Here is a 21,975-nt window from a genome sequence, read left to right as displayed (position 1 = left end):
CACAGTCTCCTCTAGCCAGTGAGTACCAGTCACACAGTCTCCTCTAGCCAGTGAGTACCAGACACACAGTCTCCTCTAGCCTGTGAGTACCAGACACACAGTCTCCTCTAGCCTGTGAGTACCAGACACACAGTCTCCTCTAGCCAGTGAGTACCAGACACACAGTCTCCTCTAGCCAGTGAGTACCAGACACACAGTCTCCTCTAGCCAGTGAGTACCAGTCACACAGTCTCCTCTAGCCTGTGAGTACCAGACACACAGTCTCCTCTAGCCAGTGAGTACCAGACACACAGTCTCCTCTAGCCAGTGAGTACCAGTCACACAGTCTCCTCTAGCCAGTGAGTACCAGACACACAGTCTCCTCTAGCCAGTGAGTACCAGTCACACAGTCTCCTCTAGCCTGTGAGTACCAGACACACAGTCTCCTCTAGCCTGTGAGTACCAGACACACAGTCTCCTCTAGCCAGTGAGTACCAGACACACAGTCTCCTCTAGCCTGTGAGTACCAGACACACAGTCTCCTCTAGCCTGTGAGTACCAGACACACAGTCTCCTCTAGCCAGTGAGTACCAGACACACAGTCTCCTCTAGCCTGTGAGTACCAGACACACAGTCTCCTCTAGCCAGTGAGTACCAGACACACAGTCTCCTCTAGCCAGTGAGTACCAGACACACAGTCTCCTCTAGCCAGTGAGTACCAGACACACAGTCTCCTCTAGCCAGTGAGTACCAGACACACAGTCTCCTCTAGCCAGTGAGTACCAGACACACAGTCTCCTCTAGCCAGTGAGTACCAGACACACAGTCTCCTCTAGCCAGTGAGTACCAGACACACAGTCTCCTCTAGCCAGTGAGTACCAGACACACAGTCTCCTCTAGCCAGTGAGTACCAGACACACAGTCTCCTCTAGCCAGTGAGTACCAGACACACAGTCTCCTCTAGCCAGTGAGTACCAGACACACAGTCTCCTCTAGCCAGTGAGTACCAGACACACAGTCTCCTCTAGCCAGTGAGTACCAGACACACAGTCTCCTCTAGCCAGTGAGTACCACACACAGTCTCCTCTAGCCAGTGAGTACCAGACACACAGTCTCCTCTAGCCAGTGAGTACCAGACACACAGTCTCCTCTAGCCAGTGAGTACCAGACACACAGTCTCCTCTAGCCAGTGAGTACCAGACACACAGTCTCCTCTAGCCAGTGAGTACCAGACACACAGTCTCCTCTAGCCAGTGAGTACCAGTCACACAGTCTCCTCTAGCCAGTGAGTACCAGACACACAGTCTCCTCTAGCCAGTGAGTTACCAGAATTGGCTGTGAGGCTTAGCTAAGAGCCAGCCAGTCGTCCTCCGACTTGAATACAAGTGTTACTGCTCAAAATATTCGCTATCAGCTGCCGAAATGGAGGATCTGTGATTGATCTAAGAGCAAGACCTTTTACAGAGGGTCTGGACCCCATGAGGGGCCTCAGGTCTTCAGGAAAGTCGGTTGAAATGCCATGAAGATACAATTATCTCTACCCAGCGTAATCCCGAAGTACAAAGGGATAAAATGCAGGGGGCCCTATTATATGGTTAGGCAAATCTTAAAATTTACCGCACAATGCAATAATTAGAGAAAAAGACCCAAAATGTCCAAGGCACATCTTAGATTCCATTCTTCAGACCGCAAGCTCCAGACGGAACCAGGCCTGACATGGGCTGAAGACAGGAAGTCAACAGCAAGAAACTGGGCTGCAGGTTGAGTGAAGATCTGAGGGCATCAAAGCGACATGTAGAGAGAGAGGAGCATCTCATTCCTGCTTCTCACTGACCTTTTCGCTTTGATGGAGATGTTGATTAAATGAAGGAAAAGGACATTATGTTTTTGCTCATATCCTTAAAACCATACACACCACTCTGTTAAGTCCTGTTGTTCCTTAAAGAGGACAGTCGGGCTTTAACATGACATTACATTGCGGGGGTGTGATCCCCCACTCCCAGTGAAATCAACATTTTAATCTATATTAAAATATTTCCCAGAATCTCAGGAGGATATTGCTGATCGTGAGTTGTGAGGGTTCCTAATTTTTGTTTTTCGGGTTGTACTTCGGTCATTATTCTACTGGATAAACCTCTGAATGGGCTCAACTGATCCAGGATGAAAAAAAAAACATTTCAACCAAAAGCCATTGTTCAGTTTTAGCAATATCTTTGCGGTTTTGTGGTTACATAGTAGTAAAAGTCTTGAGATAACGTTAAATACCTTTTCAAGATCATTTATGTGGAATGTAGAATAATCTTTGGAACACAGCATGAGAGACTGTGATAAGCAGCGCATGGTGTAGGTATTTGTAATTTGTAATTCACAAGCTCCCCTTAGCTCTTGGGGGCCGTAGCCTCTGATGGCTGCCATTCCAATCAACCTCTCATTTGACCTTTTATTTGGATGAATCACATAGCACAAGCTATGCTAACTACTTTTGTCAGTCAAGAAGTCAATGCGATGTTTTAGTTCATAAATCTAGATTTTAAACCCTTGAGTATTGTGGTCAGTGTTCACTGCACAAATTAAATGATTATTATTTTGTGTCTTCTGCCCTGAGGGTTTCAGGCCTATAGGTGACTGATTAAGCTTTACTAGGGAATGAACCACACCTGGATCAGTTTTTCAGTAACGCTCTGCAATAAATGATTAACGAGAGCTCAGCTAATGTCGATGTTCAAATACAGAAATCATGCAGGCAATTGTTCAAATGAAGCTGTAATGCAAAGCATCACACTCTCCAGGCAACGTTATGGTCTCGTATGAACACAAAAGCCCTCCTTTGGGACCTGGGGGTATATTGTGGAATTGAGTGGCAGGGAAGGGGCGGGGGGCGTAAGTGGCACTTAAGTTAAGAAGAAAGTCTGGAGATGGAACTGGAGGATGTACCAGAGAAAGGGGGATATTTCTGAAGGATGAGAAGTTACAGGCACAAGGACTCCTGATCTCCCCCCCCCCGACCCCCAGAATTAAACACCCCTTAATAATACAGACTCGACAATCATCCTTTACGACAGTAACAGTCTATCGCGCTGAATCACATTGTATATACTTAAATGTGTTATAAAACTGCTTAAATCATCGCTTCATTAACTCTACGTATACCGCAAAACAGCCTATGACATCTGTGCTTTTCATTGTCAGAAAACGGGGGAAATTCTCAGGTAAACACGCAGTGCTGGAAGTATGTCAAACATAAACACGTATTCGGAGCCTTGACAGGGCCCTCAGAATGTGTGTTATACATTTTCAGGTCTCGGTGTTTCCAAATCTCAGCGCCGAGCGGTCTCTGCGTTCAATCAACCTTCTTCGCCCTGGAGCCGGTGTGCTGCACCCCCCCCCCCCCCCCAAGAGCCCACACACAAACACATTGGTGGGTGTGTTACTTGGCCCTGCCGTTTTTGTATAGGTGTCCTTAAAGACTGCCTGTAAACAAACAGAGACAGAATAAACACGTTTGTTTTCCGTAACTGGGAGTGAAAGTCTGGCCGATGGATTTTAATACGTGCGTATAAACATACGGGAACCTCCCCGCCTGTGGAACCGAGACTCTGGACCTTTGTTTGGGGGGGGGGGCAGGGTTGGGGTGATTACAGAACCCAAAGTAGGCTGCCAAAATGGAGTCAACGAACTGCCAAGCTGACAAATCCATGCACATCAGCCGGTTAACTTTCCCATCAGCTGAAAGAGGCAAGGTCTCCTGTCAAAAACATTCACACATCAACGGTAGGTGTTTATTATCCCCGTAAAACTGTTTGGACGGTAATTCTGTACACGCAGAGTGAAAGGAAGCATAATAAATGCTGAAAGACTAATTACTAATAATCAAAACATCATCTGTCCGCTTTGTGAGCACAATCAGAGGATAAAAGGAGGATCCTGATGTTTTCCTGGAAAGAGTTTTTTAATGGAAAAATATTGTTTGTCCGCGCTCACACCACGAGGTGAGAATTCCTGACTGCTCCTTTCCCTCTGTATAGTCTGTGATCAAAGGAAGCTCCTCAAAGCTTTAGAGGCATTTCATTTCATGTTTTGCCCTCCGGTGCAGAGAACTGCAGTAAATTTCTGACTCTGGTAGAAAATAGCTAAAACAAAACATGTAAAAAAAGACAGAAAATGTGGCTCAGGATCATCCTCCAAATTCCCCCAAAGTTTTGCCAGTCAGGAGTTACAAGCTGTCAGTTCACCCGGATGAACAATCAGGCTGCTTCTTTATGTCAGGAGTGGCAAAGAGGAGGAAGTTTGATACCATGCATTGTAGTTTAAACGTTTAATGTTTTCTTTTTCCTTTTCCTGTGACACATCAGTCAACCACACACCTGTCTCAGGATGCCCAAGGGAAGTGGGAGGCTATAAATCATCACCAGTTCCGAGAGCCACTGGGGGGCCATCCATTTTGGGGGGGGGGGGGATATCTGTGATGACTTTCACTCATCCTCTTTACCTATCGTTTTGGGTGAGTGGCTGACCTGTGCTGTGGGGCACCGCATCCTGAATATCTCCAACGTGACTGCTAATTACTGTGCTCCTTTTGCCGTGTGTAAGGAAGCTGCCCACCTGCTACGATGTGTTTCGTCAAAGCGCGGCTAATGTCTATGTTAAAATACAGAAATCATGCAGGCAATTGCTCAGTTGAAGCAAAAATACTAACTAATGAAGAGCTCAGCTGTAATGCAAAGCATCACACTCTCCAGGCAACATTACGGTCTTGTATGAACACAAAAGCCCTCCTTTGGTAACCTGGGGGTGTATTGTTTTTCCACGCTCACACCACGAGGTGAGAATTCCGTGCAATCGCTTGATATTTACTAATTCGAGTAGGCAATCGTGACTGATACAGATGCAGGAGAGAGAGAGAGGGCTGTTGTTATAATGTGACTTATGACATACTGATTTACGTTTGGAGGGGTTGGTGTGGCTCAATGGGTTGGGACGCTGAAAATCGGGTCCCTGGGTCAAATCCCAGGGTCAGCAGAGTGATTTCACCGTTTGGCCCTTGAGCAAGGCCCTTAATCCCCAATTGCTCCAGAAACCGCCCTACCCTGCTTTCTCCATTATATTTTGCTTTGGTTAAAAGTGCCTGCTAGATAAAATGTAAATGAAAACTGGTCCAGGGGTGCTGAACAAATGGCTGACCCTGCACTCAGACCCCCAGCTTCACTCTGTGTGCGGGTCTTAATAAAGCAGAGCATGATCGGATATGTGAAAATGAACACATTCCGTTGTACCTGTTTTTATACAAACAGAAGCATCATTAAAATGTGATGTGTTTTTAGCAGCTTGGGGGGGGGGGGGGCATGGCAGCACTGCGAGGACACGGAGGCAAACGGGTGCCACGTGGTTTGGAGACCCATCCTAACTCAATCCCTGCTCTGTGTAATGAAATCGTTAGCAGCTGCCCATCCGTATGGTTTTATGGTTTTTCTACATGACCGCAAAGTCTGTGAATCCAGGCACAGCTGGCTGATGGATGATTTTTTTTTTTAGAAGCTTTTCATAAAAGGTAGATGATATTAACGGAAGTGCAGCTGTTCACGGAGAGTGCGTGCGGACTTCCCTCCATATCCGGTCCTTGGGGACCCACAGCCGGTCCTCCGAGAGTCTCTCCCAGCTCCAAAAATGTGGACTGTTTGTTTGTCCCCGAGGACTGAACTGGGGAACACTGCTCTACAGTGACCAAGCGCATGAAGCCCACCCGCTAGACCACGTCCTGTAGGTCCCATTCACAGACGCAGGAATTCCTATCATTCATCATCAGGACTAATTTTTTTGGGGTGTTGTTCAGCTAAGTGGGTCGGCATGCTGTGTCTGTGACCAGAAGGTCGCTGGTTCAAATCCCGTGGTCGACAGGGATGTTTCACCATTGTGCCCTTGAGTAAGGCCCTTAACCCACGAATTAATCCAGAGAATGTCTGACCCTGGTTTCTATTAAACAAATCGCTGTCACTTTGGATAAAGGAACCTGCTAAGTGAAATGAGATATTTGCTGCATATGTGGAGAAAAAACAGGCAGAAGATTTATGGGAAAAATAAACCAGGAGTATACCTCGGTTTCCTGGCGAAGAAACACACGGAGGTCAGCCGGGAGCAAATGCATTCTTTGGCCCAATCTGGGCGAGGGGCAAGCCACGCTGCTGCATGATACCACTCTTGGTTAGCATAGCTTGCATTGCATTGCAGCAATTGGCAGAGTCCAAATGGTCTGTAGTCTAATCTTCAAATTAAACTCCCAGATAACAGTGTGCACCCATTCATTCAGTTTCTGAAACTGCTTGTCCTGTTTAGGGTCATGGGGGTCTGGAGCCTATGGACACAAGGCATGGAACAACCCAAACCATTCCACGTCAGAGCACACACACCGAAGACTCAAACCCGGGTCCCAGAGGTGTGAGGCAACAATGCTAATCACTGCAGCACTCCCTGTCACAGCACCCATCAGCGGTAATCACTGTATAACAGTTCATTGCATTTATTGTGCTTATTTGTTCCTAATTTGCACATTATTCATTATTAATACACCACATATTTTTATATGCTCCTTATTTGCACTTTTTGGTCCCTGCTGGCGTTTTGCATGCACCTGTAGTCTACCAAGTATCAAGAAATGTGACAAAGGGATTGATTCGAAGAGATCAACAAGTTTAAATGATAATCATTAATGGACCTAGCAGACATGTACCTTCTCTCCCCTAATGCAGTGATCATGTAAGTCTCAGAACACGCTAATTTGTTTAAGGCTCACATCAGCCAAGATATTACGGCATCAAGATCTAGCAGCCAATATAAAAGTAGCTGCATATCCAAATAAGTTTTTTTCTTATGTTTATCAAGATAATAAAAAAAAAAACTACGTGAATCAATGAGTACTGGAAACTAAATTCTTCTTGGGCCAGATGTTACCTATTATACTCGTTGCTATGCTGAACATGCACTAAAGTCGAACTACTGCTCAAATCCGACTATAACCACGGCACAGTAGGCAAGAGTTCTTGGAAAAATGACGGCAGGAACCTTCTGTAACGTTCCGGCTCTTGCTGAACGAACGTGAGTGAATCACACTCGTTCTAGGGAGTAACAGGGAGTCCTGCTAGCTGCCGGTCCAGCTCCTGTCACGCGCCCCCCCCCCCCCCCCCCCGAAGGATTTATGCTGCCAAAGGCAGGTAAGCTGCCCCTGAGCTGCCAGTCTGCCCCAGGATAAGAAATAGGCTGCATTTTCGAGGCTCTGATTCCCTGTATAAAGGCGTTCGGTCCGGGCAACAAAACTCGCCCGATTGCAGGATGAAGGCCATAACATTCCCGGGAATCACATTATGTTAGACGTTAACTAGGAATCCCACCGGATGGACAGAGGACAGACACAGAGCGGTTCGGGCAGCCTGATGAGAGAGAGTGCGGTGGGTCCTTAAGTTTATTTATCCTACAGTAACTGAAACTATTTTAAATCTGGCTTCACAGAGGCCTAATTGGTGCCGTTTTACTGTTAGGTAACTGGAGGAAATGAGCGATTACGGCTATATTTGTTTGCCGCTGAGGTTTTGCATATGAGAGTGTGTGTGTCATCGTGTGTTTGCGTATGTGTGTGTGTGTAGAGAGGGAGAGGATCTAACAGCACGGTCTATGTCGTTACAAAGGACGATTAATCATATTGCGCTTTGCTCAGCAATTTGGCATATTAATAATATGCCGTATATATTTTTAAATGATGGAAAAAAAGAAATATAAAACAAATAAATAGCTATCAGTTTGATCCATAAATGAATTTTCTTGCATAATTTTATCTATGGCCGCATGCACGTCGAATTAGCTGCCTGACCACAGACTGTTTATCGGTGGAATTCACCCCAGGGCTGCAGCTCCGTATCTGTGGCGGTGCAGCATCTGTTTCGAGGTCTATGTTAGCAGCACCGACCCTGACTGCCTCAGGCTACTCACTATTATTAGTGCTTGTTGGCCCTGGCGCCCATCCAGAAGTAAACATGTCTGTGCGTGGGTCCATTTGCGTAGCGCGAGGCGCAAGCGGGCCCCTGCTCCTGCAGCCCACGGCCTCCGCGTCCCACCTACCCAACGTGCCGAATTCCTGAATCGCCTCCGGAATGTGGAGCCTCCAGGTCAATTCCACCGAAAAAAAAGAAAAGGCGGGAAAGAGCCCTCTCTGATCTCGACTTCCTTCAAGATGCGTAAGAGCAGCGCTAAGGGGGAATAAAAGCAGCAGGCCGCCGGGCCCGGCCAAGGCCTGCAGCGTAATGCGAATCGCAAACTGCAGGCCACGAGCGCTAGTCATCCATTCGCATTTATTTGATTCCATCTATCTTCGGAGACCAGTTACCCGCTAAGCCATGCAGAAAGAGCATGAACCATGGCTGCAGTTAATCACGGAGCCAGAAAGGGTTTCCAGTGGACCTAATTCAACATGCTCACCTGCGCGTGGTTTTTCTGCAGGATCTGGGGCTCGCGTGACGGCCCCATGTCTGTAAGCTGTCGAGCCGATTTTTGAAAAATGAAATGCACTGAGCCAGAAACCCCCCACCAACCTGTGGAGTTTTTCAGTGGCCAGGAAGTAATTTCCTGCCAGATAGACACACGTGTTTCATATATTTGCGAACATCTACCAGAGGTTCCTCGCCAATTTCTGGCTTTTGTAACGGACGGCCGACTGGGTAACCAGAAGTCGATGATAAATCGTGTCAGAGCCGTCGGCCGCCACACGTATCTCCATCGGCTTTCGGTCAGGTGGCCCCCACCGTCTGCTCCTTTGTGCCACCATAAATCTCCGCAGCTGAGTTCGTCCTAGACGCTCCCCCGCTACTCAAAAGCTTCCAGAATGCCTCCCGGCAGCAATGTACCTCAGCTCCTTTGTCAGATCCAGCGTCAAGCTGACGGCATAACGAAGAAATGCTTTTCATCTTTTCGTTTGGTTGCATTCATCTCTGATCCCTCCATTTAGATCATCAGATCTCCATGACTGAATATCTGCCTTGTTTGTTTAGTAGTTTTTTGGTAGCAGAATGAGTATAGCAAGAGTATAGTAGCTATCCAGAGACTACAAAAACCCTTAAAAAAACCTAATGATTAACTTCATTTTCCTTTAGGGTAGAGTTTCTATCATTTTTCAGAAGTGCTACAGTTATAAAGAACAAGAAAATGCACTGGAAGGGTGGCCGAATTTTTGTTGGTAAATTATTTAAACTGTAAAACAGTAATAGGTCTCTCAAAAGGGAACTGGGGGGGCTGTGAGGGACACCTGTCCCGGGTAGCATTAACGGGCCCCCAGCCCCCGTACGGAGGAAATGGGGGCGGAGCCGTGACAGGCAGCCCGTGGCTGGGGACCTTCCAGAAGGGCTGCTCCAAAGATCGGGGAAGGTTCCCCTAACAGTGTTTCCCAACCCGGTCCTCAGGGACCAACCACACAGTCCACGTTTTTGCTCCCATCACACCTGAAGTAAACAGTCAAGAACAGCCAATACCTGGTTCAGCTGTGCTGGGACCAGGGAGGGAGCAAAAACGTGGACTTTCTGGGGGTCCGGGAGGACTGGGTTGAAAAACAGACAAATCAGTGAAATGATGCTTTATTTTCCATTTGTTCTTGTGCTTTTTAAATTTCCCACCTTGCACTCCTTTTTGTAATATAGAGATGACAGTGAAATTTGGGGTCTGAGCGCAGGGTCAGCCATCTGCCCAGCACCCCTGGGGCATTTTTCAGGGGGTTAAGGACCTTGCTAAAGGGCTAAATGGAGATGCAGCTACCATCCAATCACAGGCACGGAGGCTGGAGCCACTGATCCACAGACTACCGTCTACAACCTGTTACCGTCATACGTAACGTGTTTGTTTGGGACCCCCTAGTCCACGACTGATGTAGGTAACAAAAGGAGGTCCTAGTGACGACTGGCACTCAGAAGCACTATGTTCTCACAACCAGAGGGAGGCGCCATTCTGTCTCTGGGAACCAGAAGCCAGTCCTTTCATATCCAGGTAATTTCTGGAAGGATTCACCACATTTGCGTTCCGAATCTCCCTAGGAAATATAAGTCACAACTTTGGATGCCTGCAGTGGAGGCGATCAGAGATGGACGTGTGGGCGGTGGGAGATAGAGCCCCCTCAGACCTCCCAGTCCCATGTTTAATCTGACCACCCCGGCGACGTCTAAGAACGGAACGTCCACAGAGAGTTTTAGCTTTCAGGTGTGTTTTCTTGTACCATGATGTAATCGGCGCCCTAATCCCGTAGCTCAAAGTGTGCTCCTCTTTCACTGCGGCTCTGTCATCTGCCAAGAATGCGCAATGAATGCGTGTCGCTCCCACCGCGAGCTCTACATTAAGGCGATCGCACCGCCCCGAGTTACGAATTCCTGTCAGGGAAGTGTCACCAGTGTCCTCTTCCTTATTTTCATACTAAGTGCGTACAAAATTTATGTATAAGTACTACTGGACCACAGGGTCAAAATACTAAATATTATTATAAGTGTAATATAATAATAATAATAATTATTATTATTATTGTTATTATTATTATAGGAAACATACCTAGACATTAGGGAATCTTCTTGCATTGAAACTCAACCAATACTAAACAAACAAACTAAAAAAGATATTCGGTCACAGCCTGTGCAAACCAGCCTCGCTTTCGGCTGGGCAGGATTTCAGCCTTTTTGTTCATAACGCCTAGCTTTTGCGTTGAGGAGAGGTTTTCCAAACAAGTTCTAGTTCTAGAGAAGGAAATGGACGAATGCAGAGAATGTCTACTTAAAAAATATATATATATATAGATAGATATACTGTATATATATAAAGCATTCCTGGAAACACATATATAAGGACTGGCAATGATTTCTAGTCCCTTTTCAAAGCACTAAACTTTCCTGAAAAACAGCCAGAGTGGTGCAGATTTATACTGATAATACATGCAGATTTATATTGATAATACATGCAGATTTATATTGATAATACATGCAGATTTATAATGCATGTACTGTAAGTGTATTATGCATGCAGATTTATAATGTGCATTTTTTATTGGACACGTACCTAAATGTTTTTGTCCGCAGACCTCGAACGACAGGTGCTCAAGCAAAGCAGTTGTGGCTTTTTTGTGCCGATGAGAGTGATTGCGTCCGTTTTTTCGGAATGACACCCGCAGCACCGCCCTGATGTGACCTGCTGTCACACTGCGCTACAGATCACGAGTGACACTGCAATCTTGTTCCTCTGCACTTTACCCTGGACCGCAAACTGCAGGTAAAGCGAGCAGATTTGGATTCGCAGAGTCACTGCGGCCCTGTCACCTCTCCTTAGCTACAAAACGCTGGCTCTTTGACCTGATACCTGATCGTGAGCCTGCTCGCTTAGAACCCGAGTCTATACTATCTAAACACACCATTCTGTCCTTCTGTTAAGCCCTTGCAGATACAGATGTTATTCAGAATCATGTAACAAACACAATGGCAGAAGCAGACAATAACATTTTTTTTTCCATTCTTAATGTGATAAAAGATGATCATGTAAAAAATTAAGTTTTAATAAACTTTCTGAATCAAAAACATAATACATTTTGTACATAATGTAATAAGTTTTTGCATTGTTGACTGGTTATTACTTTACTGGCTGGTGTAGCAGGGAATAGTGTAAAAACTATGATTAATGTATTAAAGATTTATTACGTTATATGTTATTATTATCACATTATCGGCTGCTACACTGGCATACGAGCAAGCCTGCCACGTGACGAGCAATGCTAATCATGCTCGCCGCGTAGACAGAGCTCCACAAAAGCTAACCACTAACTGCTAACATCAGGAGGAATCATACCTACACCAGCTGTACTGACTGCAATGCTAACTCTCCGCAATAGCCAATCACAAACAGCCAGAGGATTTGTATCTACACCTATCACACTCTCTACAACCGCTAACACTCTGCAAACGCTAACTGCTAATGATGGGGGGAATTATACCTACACCAGCTGTACTGACTGCAATGCTAACTCTCCGCAATAGCTAATCACGAACAGCAAGAGGATTTGTATCTACACCTATCACACTCTCTACAACCGCTAACACTCTGCAAACACTAACTGCTAATGATGGGGGGAATTATACAGTACCTACACCCGTCACACTTCCCACATCGCTAGCACTCCACAAACGCTAACAGTGAGAGGACTTTTAGGCCTACCTACACTAATGGCACTGACTGCACAGCTAGCTAAATCACAGAGCTAAACGGTAACTGCAGGAGGAATTAAACCTACACCAATCACGCCTGCTACACTATACTACACTATAATGGTATCCAGTAACAGTTGGAAAAGTTTTACCTGCACCAAAACACTGCTCACTGTCATTTTTTATACATTTATTTTTTGTCGCTGTTCTGCGGTACCACCCTCAGGTGTCCCTAGAAGTGGGGGGAGGACTGAATAAACCACACAGTCAGTTTGCACATTTTTGGGGCCCTTGTGGCGGCTGATTTCCCAACAGGTCGCTGGTACTAGGCCTGTTTGCACATATAACGGCGCATATAGATTCAATCTCTTTATTTATTTGTTCGTTTGTTTGTTTCCTTAATATACTATTACTGGATGTTCTGTGCTGTCTCTGCACTTTGTTTTGCACTTTCTGTTTGTCTGCACTGTAGGTTCCTTGCTGCTGTACATCTCAGAACTTCTTATATTATCTTACCTAAAAAAACTCCTTGAAATCATGTGTCTTTTGTTTTTTTAAATACGCTCATGGCCAATCTGCACGGTGGAGCCCCGCCCGCGCACATGACCCCTCCCGCGCCCCCCTGCTTCGCCCCCCCCCACTTCAGCCGCGACTCGCCGACTGTCGCCAGCGCTCCTGAGAGATGAAACGCAGCGGGCGGGTGTCATGCGGTCACTGCGCGCGGCTGTGCGGCGTCCCGTTCAGCCGGCGATCCGCGGTTACCGTTTAATCAAAGACAAAGCAGCCGTACACTTCCTCTGGTGGAAGGCGGTCCCCCGACCCCTCCCCCCCCCACCCCAGTGCCCCACATGAGATCTGGGGGCAATTTTCTGCCTGTTTTACTCCACAGAGCTGCAATGTGTTCACATTAAAAATTGTAATAGAAATATTCTAATAATAGTAAGTAAGTAATTATTGAATTTCTTCCTTTGTAGTTTGCTGTCCATTCGCACGCGGATTCCTGTGGAAGCCTGGCATGGAGTCTCCACTCCCTTTCCTGTTCCCATTCCTGGTAGCACTTTCTGCCAGCAGAGCCCCCCCCCCCGCTTCCTCAGTGTCTACAACCTGTTGGGAAATATCCCACCAAAAATGCCCCAAAAATGTGCAAGCTGTGCTGCCCCCCCCCCCCCCCCCCCCCCACCACCACCATGCCAGCTGATCCCACACATTCTGATTGTATCCCATCGTTTTCCAAATGCAAGTAAACAAGCAAAGATCCATAAGTCAGGGAAATCAGCTTCGGGGCATCAGCTGAGAGTGACCCTGCTAGTGGTACCGCAAAGGTTGGGGGCTCGTGGGGGGGGGGAGTGCTAAGACAGCGCTGCTTCACCGGACCGTGAAGCTGTTTGATCACCCAGCAATTTGCCATGTGCTTCACCGTTTAATCCATGAAAAACCCCACAGCTCCGTGCCTGTGGTTTGTCGACATCAGCGTGCTTCCTTCAGGATTTACAGGAGTCATACGCACATTGAACCTGCAGATGTAACACGGCACTTCAGGTATTCAGCTTGTTTGTAAAAGTGAAGGCTTTTGTAAAGTATAAATTATAAAACTGTAATACTTATCCTGACATTACATTAGTGCGCATAAATATCTCCATGTGCATTACTCACTATCACAGGAGGAGTTTGCTACTCCAGGCAGCACAGAGTGCTAGATAAGGGGACACCCTGCATGGGATGCCAGACACGTCTCTGAGAGGACACCTGCGTGACACGCGTATAACAAGCAAAGCACGAGCTCACCGTCACGCCGTATGAACTCGGAACCTGAAGGTGTCAGGGAGCAGTATCAGCTACTGCACACACCCGCATAAACGCACACAGCAGTGTCTGTTTAGTCATGATGTATCGATCAACTATTAAACAAGTTGAAGTCTTCTACTTTTACAGGTTCTTGCTGACCAGTCAACACAGAAAATCTGACGGCATGCTTACCCCCACGTGAAACTCACCCTCAGCACAGCACCCCCCCCCCCCCTAGTCACTCCTGAGGCTGGCATGCATGATAATTCTGTCACACGCTATCTGCAGTGTCCCGGCAGTGATGCCTGGTGCCTGATCTCCAAGAAAGCAGCCTGGAGAGTGGCGTTATCTCCAGAGGCATCGCTGCATGTCCGTGCGGACCCGTTCACACGGGGATCCTTCCGGGCTTTTCTGTCAGGACTCCTGAACGAGCTGCTGACATCGCTAACCCTCTGAAAGCTAGCCGGCAGCATCTCGGATACACGCACACCAGTATCTAAGGCCATTTTACTCAGGTGCTGCACTGCGATGACAGCCATTTGAGTTCCCTCCAAATTAGATGTCTTGCTGGCTTCTAAACGCTCCAAGCTCTGAGAGGCACATGGGGCTGCATTCACCTCATGCTTTCACTGATACTTTCTCCGTCCGGCAATAACGGCCCTGGGGTCTCTCACGCGGGCGGCCATGTCAAGAGGGATCACGATTAATGGGGTCAGGAATCACCCCAGAATGATATTAGCTGAAAACTCCCCTATGAAAATGACGGAGCTCATGGAGCAACCCCTGTCCTCCTGAACATCATGCTTTAGAGGGCCAGATCTACAGGACCCTAGGCCAGAAGCCCTGATGACCTTATGGCCTGCGCACGCCCAAGTCAGGCTCTGCTTCTACTCCCCAGAGAATCACTTAGACGTAAAGAGTGGTACTCACAGGTAGGAGGTCATGGGGCTGAGATCGCCGGGCACAGCGGACAGGCCCAGCTCGGAGCAATCCACAAGCAGGAGCACGCCGTCCTCCTCACACTGGCAGGGCGCCGGGCAGGACGCCACCCGCGGCTGCAAGCTGTGCTCCGCGGATGCCAGGGAGAGCTGGAACGCCAGGCACACGAACCACATGCTGCCTCTGCACAGCCCTACTGCTCAGTCTTGGGTGAAGGGAGTGCGTGCGTGGGTGTGTGTGTATCTGTGTGTGTGACTTTCAGTTTGGGTCTCTCTCTCTCTCTCTCTCTCTCTCTGTCTCTTTATCTCTTCATCAGCTGGGCGCTCCCATGAGCTGAGCGCGTGTCTCTGTCAGTCAGGGGTCTCAGGAGTTTCTGCCTGCCGCTCCCTCCCTCTCTGCTTGGTCTGCCTCTTTCCCTCTTCATCCAGAGCCATTTACCTATTGTGGAGGGAAGCCACTGTGTGGAGCTGGGGGCGGGGCTATGGCTGGCCACGCCCCCCTAAGCAGGGGATGGGCTGGTGCATCACACAGAAGGTAGGAGGGGCTGCCAGCCTCCTGCCCTGTAGGCTCCTCAGAGAGAGGGGAACCATTATTTGAAAAGAGATATGTGCCACCCAAATGTTGGGATTAATGAAAGCCAAAAAAAAGTACAAGCTAGCCAGAGAGAAGCCCTGAGTGGTAGGAGGGTACCACATCTACCACCCACCTATCCCCAGTACAAATGAGGACCACAAGGTCTCTATTACAGCCAGTTTTCCCAGTTTTAATGCAGTATTTGCCTAATTTTCCCCTGCTTCATCTCTTGATTGTGTGCACGGCCCTACACATAGGTGGCAGTCGTGTGCTGACGGTCTCCGCGGTGCTGTTACCCCCTTAAACGGCGAACCCTCGCGCCGGTCCGGTCGCGAATCAGGTAGTAATCAAGACGGCCGCGGGGCCGTGCAGGCGCGCTCCCGCACACACTGCGCATTAACGACGAGTTAATGAAGTGAGCGCCAATCAGTATATGTTTCCATCCTCGCATAAATAACATTTCATTAGCTGAGCCCGAATTAGGTTTCTTTAAAAACATTTTCTTTGGAAATGTTCTGTTTAGAGCAGGAATTTGGAAAGTCACGTTTGTTTGGAGTGAGACTTTGGAAACCCGACTGAGAATTTGATTTATTAAAGTTATGAAAGTCCCGCTGTCTGATTAGTGTAAATCTTGCTGCAAAGTGGACAAGACGTCTGATTTAATCTGTTTAATAATACTAATACTTCTCAAAACATTTAACGTAATGAGTACAGATGACGGGTGTTTAGGCAGAACTCGATAACCTACCTAGATATTTTAAGAATTGTTTAGGGAAGAATAATGACATCGTTCGAGGCAATGATTAACTTAAATTAACTTTTAAAAGTAACTTCATATGTTTACATTTTTCCAGAATCACGCCCCAACTCCTGTATAATTTATTGTACAATGAATAATTACATAATTCCCAATATAGTTGCACCAAAGTACATTGGGTATATCTAGCAGCTCACAAATGTGAATAAAACATAGTTAAATAACTATTTTAAAATTTATTATATTAAATTCGCGACTAATTCATGTTATAAAGTAGGGGTGAACGTAACTGTTGACACACGGAAAGGCAACGTTTATTTGCCCGCTTTACGTATACGTCATATGGTTTATTTATGAGTGAAATCACATTCACGGTTCGCATGTAATTATTTTTACCAGGTTACAGGACGTTTTGTAATCTACTACCTTCCTGATAAATGTGTATGTACTGCAATCACGTTTTTTTCATCATAATTCTAAACAGTAGGGAAGAGAATCAACGGGAGTATTGAAGTTATAGAAGACATGTAATTTCCAGGCTTATTCAGATTACATAAATAGGAAGTTCTTCACCCCAATTATTCACGTTTTTATCCCTTTCACTAAGTGTAACCAGTTCAGGAGTGTTAATTGATCACCAGCACGGAGTGAAAATATCTATGTGATTTTAAGTGCGGATAATCAGTATTTTAGACAAAGACCTCTGTTTGTCTCGTTACCAGACCCCGCAGAAACTTACTTGGAGATATTGACAAAATGGAGACATTTGGTTTCTGTACCTACAGAAAATGATTTGCTAAATAAAAGAGGAGCCATATAAGGGCGAGTCCAGGCAGGCTGGCGTAGAGGCAGAGGGCACAGCCAGTGCCATCAAAGGCTGCACTTAAGTCTCAAAGCATAATTATTGCAGAATTTCCTGTGTTAGAGGATAATAATGCATCACTTACAGCTCTGGTTGAGACGGTCCCTTTACTGTGGTTAGGGCACAATCCCGGCTGAAAATGTTCAAATGCACGTAGGTCTCTGAATACGTCTATATATAAACGCAAGGCTGCAATTCTTTTGAGCATATTAATTTAGAGAAATATAAAATTTTAACGCAGGTTTACAGTTCATATGTACACACAACTTATTGACTTACTCTGCAAAGGTATGAATATAGTTAAGATTTGTTATTTTTGTGTAGCCACTACTATTTAGAGTAGCTGACACGAATATACTTGTTGACACGCTTAGATGTGGTTCCAAAAAGAAAGGGAAGTTGGATTTTATTACTGTCTAAAACCAGATTAAAATCAGCGATACGGGGCTTTTCTGCAACTCACATTACTTCCATCTGATGCAAACTGGAATATGAGGTAAAGTTTTTTTATTTGAACTGGATTTTAGAGTTATGGGAATGTGAGATTAAATCACACTCAATGCCTTCATAGAAGAAACCTCAGATAAATATAATTTTGACGGTTCATTAATGGCAGTAGCAGACTTTTGATACAGGCAAATTAAAATAACCTAAATGTCCGGATTTCGTCATAAACGTGATTATTTTTAGATTAATCTACCAAAGTTCAGGTGGGAAAGCTAAAGAAAATTTTAGCAAGAGTTTGTCAAATCGTCACCTAAAATTGAATTTTTATTAAAAGTAATAATAATTTTTAAAAAGTGCCCCACCCCCACACGTCAAAAACTATATCTTCTAATTAAGAATTAAGTGTCGTGACTGTTTGCGGCCAGCAGGGGTCCCCCAAACCACTGGGACCCCATTAAATGCGTGCTTTGGCTATGGGTCACTACAATAAAATTATTTTTTATATTATTATATTTTGTTTTCCCTGGGAAGATTATCTTATTTCAGACTTTTCCATGACGGTCCCTTTCACACGTTTGACACTTCATATCGCATAACACTCAGCTTTACAGGAGAAGTCGATGCCAGTCAGCCCATAACGCGACATCGGCGGCCCCCAAGGGCATCATCTCCTGACAGGCGCTGGCGTAGCAGAGCAAGGTCACTTTGTCTCGCACGGAGGGCACCAGCAGTGACACGTGTCTAAGGAACCACATGGGGTTTTCCAGTACTGGGAAAAGTGGACGGGCACAGGAAAGTCATGGCAGACATGTTGGGTTTAGCGAACGAGACCCTTTGACCGACCCTTTGACATGAAAAGGTACCTTGGGTAGAGCGGGTGCATCTTGGCGGCTACAAGAAGGTTCCTCGTGCTCCTACGCAGATGTTCTTGGATAAGAGAAGGCAGGCCCAGCTTAGCCCCCCACCCCCCCCCGACGCACCTGGCCTGTCAGATGGGAAAACAAGTTTCCGAAAATACATAAATATGTAAACATTGTATACACTGTAAAAAGTAACGGAAAGGTTAATTAATTTCATGTTAATATTAAAAGTAGTTTACGTTAAAACGTTAACTTGGAGGTGGGCGGAGACTCGATTTTCTTGACTCACTATCATACAATTATAGGCTATTGAGAACGAATCTGAATAAAGGTTGTAAAATTTACATTTTATGGTAAAATAGACAATCAGCTCTTCTGACACGTAACTCTGGTTTGGTTTCTTAGCTTGCTTAAGATTAAAACACAGGCCTTAAATGTACATTTTTTTCAATACAACTTTTTTTCAATATATGGTATATTTGTGCAAAATAAAATGACGACATCCAGCATTAAGACTGACTTCATGCTGGTTATGCTGTCCATGGGTCTGACATGTCAGTTTGTCATTTATTTAGTCCTATATGCATCTAAGTAGGCATCAGTTTGTCTTATAAAGCCAATTTCAAATAAATAAGTTAATGCAAAATACAAATTTAAAATAAGCATTTATAAGCATTTCCCATTTTGCAGGCATCACTTGTTCAGTAATTTATCACGTTGCCATTAATAATTTGCATTTACATTACTTTAACATTACTTGTACCAATGCTTAAAACCTTATTTTATGTGCATTTGATTTTGTATTTGAGCTATTTCATTGTAATACAATTCATTGTGTAATTCTGTCTTTTGTTAAATGAAATGAGGCAGTAACAGCTCCTTATGTAAAATGCATGCAGCCGCCCTTCATATTTTCTTTAAACTGGCAGGAAATTTTATTAATACAAAACAGAAAGCGGGTGGGTCACACTCGCCCTGAACAGACTCTGTGTGGCGCAGGCTTCCGACATCGTTAGGCCAGAGTGCGTCTCATTCATTAAAAATTAACATTCCAGCACGAGTCCTGGTCTCTGAGGGCCGATTGTTGCCAACCGACCCAAAAAAGTGACACATCGGATCCTTCTGGAAGCAAACTGGTCTCTTGCGTCTGGATTAGACTGCTCCCTTTCTGTCGGTTATGCGGGCATCTAAAGCGTTCTTAGAACCGGAAGCTTCGGATCAGTGCTGGCAAATGGGTTCCCTGGAACTTCCTCTGACACTGTGGGCCCAGAGAAAATAAGATAAGAACATCACTGATTCACATGAGGGGAAATAAAATGTCTTTGTCCAGTAGCATAGAAAGAAATACAACAGAAATAAACACAACAGAGGATAATGTGTGTAAAAATTCAGTTAAAAAGTGTTATGAGATGTGAAGCGTCAAACTCAAAGTAAGGGATTATCAAGGAAAAGTCTGAAATAAGATTATCTACACCGGGAAAACAAAGATCAGTAAGAAAATATACACAAAGGTAAACAAATAAGAGAACTGTGCAAAATAATGTACCGCTGTGGTGAATATAGTGCTAAATGGCTGTTGTGCAAATGACGCGTGTCCATTCAGGATACAGGTGCCATTAGAACAGGCAGTGATGCACATTCACATGGCAGTGGGTAGGAAGGAGCATCTGTGCCGCTCAGTTTTGCATTTGGGGAACATGACATTTCTGCAGAGTTGGGTAATTCAGGTCCAGGGAGTAAAAGTCCAGACTGGGATTTTGTTTCAACCAACCAGTACTCTGTGACTGAGACTCCTTATGCTCAAGTGGTTGGTTGAAACAAAATTTTGGTCTGGATTTGTACTCCCTGGACCTGAAGTACCCAACTCTGTATTTCTGTGATATCTGTGTTGAGGGGGTGGTCTTTATTGTCCATCATGAATAGCAGTTTGGATCTCACCCTTCTCTCCACTGCTGCCTTGGCTGCTTTTAATGCTTTGCCTCCAGAGACCGTTGAGATGAATTTGAAGGAGCGTGCCTGGCTTCTCGTTGGGCCTGGGGACAGTACGGGTCATACTGAGCAATGTAGGTGTAGACGGAACAGTTTAGGCCTGAAACAGGGACAAAAAAGTGTTTTTTTTTTTCCCTCAGGGGAGAATTGGGATGGGCCGCACTCAGCAACAAAGGTCAGCCTGAGTGCGTGAGCCACACTGCATCCGCGGGGGCACCTGCTCTACAGCGACTGGCTCCCGGGGGAACCGGCTTCCCAGGCTCGGCGTGGCGACGCAGCTCGGATGAAAAGGCTCCCCTTGAAAAGGCGAGATCAAAGTGGTGACCACGCCCCACCCCAGCGCACCGCACCCCCACCCAATCCGAGCCGCGGAGTCCGTCCAGCGGGCAGCGATCTTTAAGACACAAAGGGTGACGTGGAGGCCTGAGTCTCAGCTGACTCACTGTCTCAGACCAGCAGACAGACGGAGGACAAAGGCGATGGCTCACAGACGCAGAACAATGGCCGGGGGGGTCTTTCAAGGTTTGGCCGTCTTTTCCAAGTGCCTGCATAAGACATATTGGAGATTTTATTTGGGCAAGACCACCCAAAAAGCAGACAAAGGCTCGCTGTCCTGCCAGTCATTGTGGGCCTCAGCCTTTCCGAGTTTTCCAGACCGCCACGTGGAAAGGGTGACTTCATGGGGGACAAGTAAAGAACTTTCCAGCACAATACAGCCCCATGTCTTCTGCCGGGTGGTGCTGTTGCCCCCTCCCCCCCCCCCCCCCAAACCACCAACACCCTGAATGTGATGTGTCTTGTAGTATGAAATATGGTTCACACTAGCTAACACGTTTAGGATTTTCTCGTCCTCAGGGTGGGGGGCTGATTGAGAAAGCGTGCTCCTTTTCAAGTTTATTTCCATGGTGGCCTAGGGCCCCCCAATTATGTAGATAAAAGTAGGAAAATGGCACCTCTGGAAATGAAGGAGAGGGAATGCCGGCCACCTGTTCCTGTTCCACAGATGATTTTGGGCTCGGCCCAGTTTTAAATTATTTTTTTCGTTATCTACTAAATTCCTAATTTACTAAACACTGACTTAAGGTGAACTGTCCCCTTGATTTTATCCGATGCATATGGCAGCCGTGTTCACCACCATCCAACCCGCATATCTGCATGTGCCCCCCTGAGGTCTGAGGGCCCCCTGCTGACTACAAACAGTCACTACACTCAAAATTAAATAAGCGCATTCCTTATCCAGGAGATGCTGACTCTACTCGCTAACTATTTACTTAGTTTGTGAAATATCTGGGGGGGGGGGGGGAAGCAAAGTGGGGCCCCAGAAACAACATGCCGTGGATCTGTGACTCTGTCACGGTGGGTGGATCTTGATCACATCAGCGCTCGGCAGGGGTGAATGCCAACATGGAGTGATGATACATTTCCGTCTCCATCCGGCGTTAGGTGAGCGAAACTTGCCATTGAACAATTGAGCTTCTGGGCCTCAGAGGTCTCTGCACCAAAGCAGCCATAACTTTACCAGCAGAACCGCAGCCAGTGGCACTGAAACCCGATATCACACTCCGCTTTTCACGGCCT

General features: G+C 46.2%; 1 protein-coding gene across 1 annotated transcript in view; it reads right to left on the bottom strand.

Annotated features, from left to right (window-relative positions):
- The window catches only part of lgr6 (leucine-rich repeat containing G protein-coupled receptor 6), a 78,408-nt gene extending 63,082 nt beyond the window's left edge, over positions 1 to 15,326 (bottom strand). Inside the window, exon 1 of the mRNA XM_023834039.2 lies at positions 14,901 to 15,326. Coding sequence (XP_023689807.2) covers positions 14,901 to 15,085 — 185 coding nt within the window. The 5' untranslated portion in view covers positions 15,086 to 15,326. The remainder of the gene's footprint in view (positions 1 to 14,900) is intronic.
- Positions 15,327 to 21,975: the final 6,649 nt, after the last annotated feature.

Source organism: Paramormyrops kingsleyae, chromosome 18 (genome assembly GCF_048594095.1).
Source record: "Paramormyrops kingsleyae isolate MSU_618 chromosome 18, PKINGS_0.4, whole genome shotgun sequence".
NCBI lineage: Eukaryota > Metazoa > Chordata > Actinopteri > Osteoglossiformes > Mormyridae > Paramormyrops > Paramormyrops kingsleyae.
The sequence above is the reverse complement of the archived record's forward strand: the minus strand, read 5'-3'. Positions and strand labels throughout refer to the sequence as shown.